We start from the raw sequence: 7,694 nt of genomic DNA, 5'->3' as shown, positions 1-7,694 counted from the left end.
CCTGGAGGTGACACATACCAGTTCTGCCCACAGTATTTTGAAGACTGTGGTTACATGGCTCCACCTAACTGCAAGGGAAGTGTGTGCCCAAAGAAAACGATACAGGATTTGGTTAGCATTTAGCACTGCCTCGGCCACAGAGAACTGTGGTGTGTAAATACCTGTGAAACGTGCACATCGCTGTGTCAGTATCCAGCGCAGTTCTCATTCAATGTGTTAATTAACAGCAAACTTCCTATTAACTATATAGACGAATAAAACAGTACATGAAGACTGTACAAGATGATTTTCAATACTTTGTTCTACTCTGACCTAAGATACCTTGAGATCAAATGGAGTTGTTTGGCCCACTCATTTATGTTGCAAAACACAGCCATCAAATGCAAAGTCTGTTAGAAATGGTTTCTATCAGAAAATAGTAAGCAGCAGTAACATTGACAGACGACTGTCATATGATATATGTTATAAAACATTGCATTTGAAAATACAGACATCCATTTTTTTAAAAAAGGATTTTATTTATTTATTTGACAGATGGAGAGAAAGAGAGAGAGAGAGAGAGTGTCCAAGCATGGGGAGTGGCAGGCAGAGGGAGAGGGAGAAGCAGGCTCCTGGGGGGTGGGAGGGAGGTGGGTAGCAGGGAGCCGGATGTGGAACTGGATCCCAAGACCCTGGGATCATGACCTGATCAGACACTTAACCAGCTGAGCCACCCAGGTGCCCATTAGTGAATTTTTTAAAAAGATTTTTAAATTTATTTATCCACGAGAGACACAGATAGAGAGAGAGGCAGAGACACAGGCAGAGGGAGAAGCAGGCTCCATGCAGGGAGCCTGCCTGGGACTCGATCCCAGGTCTCCAGGATCAGGCCCGGGGCTGAAGGCGGCGCTAAACGGCTGAGCCACCCGGGCGTTCCCCATTAGTGAATTTTTATTTTATTTTATTATTTTTTTTTAATTCAAAAAATTTTTTTAAAGATTTTATTTATTTATTTACGAGAGACACAGAGAGAGAGCAAGAGAGGCCGAGACACAGGCAGAGGGAGAAGCAGGCTTCATGCAGGGAGCCTGACGTGGGACTCGATCCCAAGACTCCAGGATCACGCCCCGGGGCGAAGGCGGGCGCTAAGCCAGCTGAGCCACTCAGAGATCCCATTAGTGAATTTTTAAATGCACATAAACAAACCAATGTAACGTGCATTTTCTTCAGTTTGCTAGTTGGCTAATGTAAAACTAAACAACGTATTAAATGGACTGTAAAGCGTATTACCAGTAAAACCCTAAATGTGTTCATGGCGATGGCGGGGAGGTGTCTGATGCTCTCCTGGAAACCTGGGGACGGCTGGCTCCACCTTTCTCCTTTACTTCCCCACATCCTTTATCTTCTCTGGTCTGATGCTTCGGGTCAGATAATTCGATTCGGTGAGATAAGGACAAGACACTGACGCAGAAACCCGAGTAGGGATTCCAGTTCTGCGGTGCTGGGCGCCCCACTTAGGAAACTTTGGTTTCCTGATGAAATACTTAAGAGACCGGGTCGCCGTCGGACGTGAAGTAAGATTATCAGACGCGCGCGGCACCGCCAGCCCGGGGATACCCAGAGGGGCAGGTCCCGGGGCAGAGTCCAGGGTAGCCCGCAGGTGCGCGCGTGACCTTCGGGGCGCCCCAGGTGAGCGCTGCAGGTGCGCGCCCGCGCGACTCCGCTCGGCCAATGGGCGAGCCCGCGGGGCGGGGCGGGGCGGGGCCGGCGGGGGGCGGGGGGCGGGGCCGCCCGGAGAAAACCCGCTGGCAGCGGCGGCCGGGGCGCTCGGGTGGCGCGGCGGGTCCGGGGCTGCTCCCGCTCCCTGCGCTCGGCCCTCGGGCTCGCGGGCGCCGCGCGGACGGGCCTCGCCCCGGGGAGGGACTCGCGCGGCGCGTGGCATGCAGGAGGCGCCCGCCGGGGTCCGCTCGCCCCGGAGGAGCCGGTCGAGCCCACACTTGCGGGAGGAGGAGCGTGGGAGAGAGCGCGGCGCCGCGAGCCGGCCCGGCACCATGAGCGGCGAGGGCGGCTTCAACTTCAGGCGCGTGGCTATCCGGAGGAAATCCGCCCCCTTCCACCTGCCGCTGGGGACCCCTCGGCCCTGGAGGCCCTCGTCGCCCCTGGGATGGGCCGAGGCGACCCCCCGGAGGGGCCAGGCACCTGCGGACGGCGCAGGTGAGTGCCTCGCGGGGGCGGGGCGGCGGTGTGGGGCGCGCGGCGTCCGCAGGTGCGCCCGGGAGCGCCGGGGCGGGCTTCCCGGAGGGCTGAGCCGGTCGTCCGCCCTCGCCGAGCCTGTCCCTGCCCCCAAGGGACGCCCGGGTGGCGCAGCGGTTCAGCGCCTGCCTGCAGCCCAGGGCGTGATCCTGGGGGCCCGGGATCGAGTCCCGCATCGGGCTCCCTGCGTGGAGCCTGCTTCTCCCTCTGCCTGTGTCTCTGCCCCACCCTCCCTCCCTCCCCCTCTCTGTTTCTCTCTCTCTCCCCACCCCATGAATAAATAAGTAAAATCTTAAAAAAAAAAAAAAAAAGTGGGGGATCCCTAGGTGGCTCAGCGGTTTAGCACCTGCCATTGGCCCAGGGCGCGATCCTGGGGGCCCGGGGTCGAGTCCCACGTCGGGCTCCCTGCGTAGAGCCTGCTTCTCTTCTACCTGTGACTCTGCCCCTCCCTCCCTCTCCCTCTCCCTCTTTCCTTTCTCTCTCTCCCCCCCACCCCATGAATAAATAAATAAAATCTTTTTAAAAAGTGGGGGATCCCTGGGTGGCTCAGCGGTTTAGCGCCTGTCTTTGGCCCGGGGCGCGATCCTGGGGTCCTAGGGTCGACTCCCTCGTCGGGCTCCCTGCCTGGAGCCTGCTCCTCCCTCTGCCTGCGTCTCTGCGTCTCTCTCTCTCCATCTATCATGAATAAATAAATATAATCTTAAAAAAAAAAAAAAGTGTCCCTTCCCCCAGAGGACTTTGGGCAGGAGCCCGCAGAGGGCTGAGCTTGCCCTGGAGGTCACTTCTTAGGGAATTCCGGAAGTAAAGGTCTAACTTTAAAAGTTGGGCGAAGAATTGTTCAGGCCCGTGGTCCAGACGCTGCAGTCGAGGTGCCTTCGCCAACCTCGGGCGCCGCGGCGGGGCAGGACCCGGACCCCAAGCGGAGGCGCGGGGGAGCCTCGGACTCGCTGGGCCGCGGGGCCCGTTCTCTCTCGAAAACTACGCTTGGCTCCCACCCCAAGTGTGAAAAGCTGCTCCTCCTATCAAGAAATGGAACAATTATTGCTCTTTTCGTATAGATAAACTCAGCTCCCAGTAATGCGGTGTATATTTTGAGTTCTGAATTCTCATCGATTCTCAGTATTGGAAGAAATCCCCAAAATCGGTTCAAGCCCACAGGTTCTCCTTCGCTCTTTAACATTTCGTTCCTCGCAGGGGAGCTTGAAACCGTGCGGAGCTCTAGGGATTGTTCTCTTGATTTTTTTTTTTTCTCTTGATTTGTAAAACTTGTTTTCACCCCTTTTGTGCTCCTGTCATTCTATAGCCGGAAATGTCTTCTATGAGGACCAGTTAAGAGGCAAAACCCTTATTTAACCAGTAGAAATACAAATACTTTTAGTCACTTTCATTTTGTTGTGATTAAGCAAAGCTGTTAGGATGATTTAAGTGTGGAAATTATTGGAGTTTTAAAATTTCTATCTCAAAAAAATTAATATTTCTGTCTTAACCGTGTCATGAAGTAGTTGTTTGTTTGTTTTAAGATTTTATTTATTTATTCATGAGAGACACACAGAGAGGCGGAGACACACAGGCAGAGGGAGAAGCAGGCTCCATGCAGGGAGCCCGACGTGGGACTGGATCCTGGGCCTCCAGGATCCCACCCTGGGCCGAAGGCCGGGCTAAACCGCTGACCCAGGGATCCCCATGAAGTCGTAATTAGTAGTCATAGGGTAGAAAAACATGATGGGTGTTTTACATATTTATAGCCACATCAGATAAGGGCAGATATAGTGATAAGAGAAGGTATGTAATCAAGTAACTGGATTATATGTCTTTACCTCTCCATTTCCTCTTTTGCAAAATGAGGACACTGGTGAAATCATCTCTTCTAGATTTAGGTGTAATTCACTCTAAAATGAATGGAAGAGTGTTTTTCTTTTTTAGTGAAAATGTATTGCTTTGTTTTGAAGTTATTATGAATTTTTGAATTAAGCTACCAAATTTCTTCTTTTTTTTCTTTTAAGTAATCTCTACATCCAACATGGGGCTCGACCTCATGACCCCAAGATGAAGAGTCTCCTATTCTTCCAACTAAGCCAACCAGGTGCCCTGAACTACCAAATTTCTTAATCATCGGCTGTTTTCAGTTTTGAGGGCAATATGATTTGAGTTCTTTCTTTACATCATCATTTTACTTAAAAATCACATGCTTGTTTCCAAACTGAGTAGGTGAACAAAAGATGAAGTGACTTCCTTAAAAGTGGAAGTGAATGGAGTTCTTTTCTGCAAAGCAGCTGTGCTTATAGTTCTTATTTTCTTTGTTCAGAGAAAATCCACAATACTTTTTTTTTTTTTTTTTTTTTTAAGATTTCTTTTAGAGAGACAGTGTGGGGAGGGAGGAGCAGAGGACCAAGAGAGTCTCGAGCAGACTCCATGCTGAGGATGGGCTTGATCTCAGGACTTAAGATCAGGACCTGAACTGAAACCAAGAGTCAGTTACTTAACAGACTGTGTTACCCGGACACCCCCACAACACTTTTTCTTTCTTTTTTCTTTTTTAAAAATTTTATTTATTTATTCATGAGAGACACAGGGAGAGAGAGACACAGGCAGAGCACGAAACAGGCTCCATGTAGGGAGCCCGATGTGGGACTTGATCCCGGGACTGCAGGATCATGACCCGAGCCAAAGGCAGACACTCAACTGCTGAGCCACCCAGGTGTCACAATGCTTTTTCTCTTTAAAAATTTTTTTCAAAAGATTTTAGAGCAAGCAGTGGGTGAGGAGAGGGAGGCGTTGAGGGAGGGAGAATCTCAAGCAGACTCCCCACTGAGTGCAGAGACCATCTTAGGCTGGATCTGATGACCCTGAGATCATGACCTGAGCTGAAACCAGGAGTCAGACACTCAACTGTCACCCAGGCACCTCTTTTCTTTTTTTCTTTTTAAAGTGATATGTAGGGGCACCTGGCTGCCTTAGGCAGTAGGGCATCCAACTCTTGGTCTCCAGGTTGTAAGTTTAAGCTCCATGTTGGATGTAGCGATTACTTAAAAGTAAAATCTTTAAAATAAATAAAAATGATATGTAGCATGTAACAATAAGGAATGCCTGGGTGGCTCAGCAGTTGGTTGTCTGCCTTTGGCTCAGGGCATGATCATGAGATCCGGGATGAGTCCTGCATCAGGCTCTTTGCATGGAGCCTGCTTCTCCCTCTGCCTCTCTCTCTCTCTCTTTGTGTCTCTCATGAATAAATAAAACCTTAAAAAAAAAAAGAATGTAGCAATAAATTTTCTAGGTCTATTACATTGTCTTAATTTTGTTTACAAGACCTCAGAGTTCCTGCTGCTATTTTCAGAGTTGAAAAGTGAAAAATCACTGTATCTTCCTAGCTAAGGGCGTTCCTCTTTACCATGATATAATCTATAGTATCTACTGGAGAGTGATCCAAGGTTCTGACAGGTAGTCTTAACCTATTGAGTGACCACACCCTATTCAATTAGGTAGTGTAAAAACATTTTAGAAAGTGCTTCTTTCTTTGAATCAAATCTGCCTCCCTATTTAGTCTTATGCAACTGTCATTGTATAAGTAAGATCCTCTCCAAAGCAAAACGGAAACCAGGTTTAAATTTGCAAGAAGTGTTGGTTTCATTGCAGCACCTAGGAAAGTATTTATATAATGAAACCACAACATTTAGACCCATTACATGCAGAGTGGACATTACTCATAATTGAAATATTTCCCTCTTAAAGAAGGAACAAAAACTGAGAGGTCAAGAACTTAACAGAAAGTTGAGTTTAGTGGTATTGTGTTCTATCTGTGATTGTGAAACCCCCTAATTTTAGAGTTTTCTGATTTTTGGCCAAAAACAAAAAAGCCTACCAGCTGCATCTGCTGTACATACCTGGATGTGAATCTTTGTCTAGGTGAAGCAGAGAGGTGAGGTGGTTAAGATACAGGCTTTGGGGTCATATAGGACCCAAGTTCTAATTCCTCTTCTATTAACTAGCGTGTGAATTGGATCAAGTCTTTTATTTATTTATTTTTTTATTTTTTTATTTTTTATTTTTTTTAAAGGCTTTCTTTTTTTTTTAATTTTTATTTATTTATGATAGTCACAGAGAGAGAGAGAGAGGCAGAGACACAGGCAGAGGGAGAAGCAGGCTCCATGCACCGGGAGCCCGACGTGGGATTCGATCCCGGGTCTCCAGGATCGCGCCCTGGGCCAAAGGCAGGCGCCAAACCGCTGCGCCACCCAGGGATCCCGGATCAAGTCTTTTAATTTCTCAGTTTCTTCATCTGGAGAATGGAGAGAATAGTACTTTATAAGATTATACAAGTAAATGACACAAAACAAACATTCCAGACAGTATCGTAACAAGAAATCTTGATCCCTTTGTGTCTCAAAGAGTCTGGCCTTATGACACTCTAAATACTTGTTGAATGAATGAATACCCTCCTCCTATAATGTTTATAAAGCATTGAATGAATGCTCTGAATAAGTTCACATTTACTTATTTGCTTGCTTTGTATCTCTAGTGATAAAAACTTAGGTTCATGGATCCAACTGGTGGCAGAAGTGGATGCGGAACTTTTGGGGAAGGGATTAGGGGTCTGCCCAAAGCCCTGGACTTCCAAGGCACTAGATTCACTCCTGGTATAGTCAGGTTTTACTGAAATTCTTCTCTACATGTGTGTGCTGAAAAGTTGTTTGAAAAAGGAGTCAAGGGATCCCTGGGTGGCGCAGCGGTTTAGCGCCTGCCTTTGGCCCAGGGCGCGATCCTGGAGACCCGGGATCGAATCCCGCGTCGGGCTCCTGGTGCATGGAGCCTGCTTCTCCCTCTGCCTGTGTCTCTGCCTCTCTCTCTCTCTCTCTCTCTCATAAATAAATAAAAATTAAAAAAAAAAAAAGAAAAAGAAAAAGGAGTCAAACAGGATGCATCTAATCTTGTGAGTGTAGTGTGAGATTCGTTAGATTTGGACAGGAGCTCGTGAACCTGAACTTAAAAAGAAAAAAAAAGTACATCAGCTAATTCTCATGATCTGCTTGGTTTCTAAATGTCCTCCTGCTGGCTGCATCAGAATTACCTGGACTGCTAATTAGAAGTTCCCAGCCACACCCTAAGTATGATGAGTCAGAAACTCCAGGGGTAGGGTTAGAGAAGCTGTTTTTTTTTTTTTTTTTTAAGATTTTATTTATTTGACAGAGCATGCATATAAGCAGGGGGAGGGGCAGAGAGAGGGGAAGAAACAGACTCCCCGCTGAGCAGGGAGCCCAATGCGAGGCTCCATCCCAGGACCCTGGGATCATGACCTGAGCTGAAGGCAGATGTTTAACCGACTGAGCCATCCAGGTGCCCTGAGAAGGCGTATTTTTAACCTGTGCCCCAGAGGATTCTGATGTATAACCAGCTTTATGAACTACTGTGCATTCCCAGACATGGGTAAGCCCTCTCTTCAGTCATGAGCACAGGCAACCAAAATT

At 48.1% G+C, this 7,694-nt stretch overlaps 1 protein-coding gene across 2 annotated transcripts in view; it reads left to right on the top strand.

Annotated features, from left to right (window-relative positions):
• Nucleotides 1-1,985: 1,985 nt before the first annotated feature.
• Nucleotides 1,986-7,694, top strand: part of FGD4 (FYVE, RhoGEF and PH domain containing 4) — a 214,644-nt gene continuing 208,935 nt past the window's right edge. The window contains exon 1 of one of the 2 annotated variants that reach the window (XM_077870512.1): nucleotides 1,986-2,193. In XM_077870512.1, the coding sequence (XP_077726638.1) occupies nucleotides 2,031-2,193 (163 nt within the window). In that variant the 5' untranslated portion in view covers nucleotides 1,986-2,030. The remainder of the gene's footprint in view (nucleotides 2,194-7,694) is intronic. The other variant, XM_077870511.1, reaches the window with a different exon arrangement.

The sequence above is a fragment of the Canis aureus genome, chromosome 25 (genome assembly GCF_053574225.1).
Source record: "Canis aureus isolate CA01 chromosome 25, VMU_Caureus_v.1.0, whole genome shotgun sequence".
Classification (NCBI taxonomy): domain Eukaryota; kingdom Metazoa; phylum Chordata; class Mammalia; order Carnivora; family Canidae; genus Canis; species Canis aureus.
Note: the sequence above shows the minus strand (reverse complement) of the source record. Positions and strands in the feature narration are given on the sequence as shown.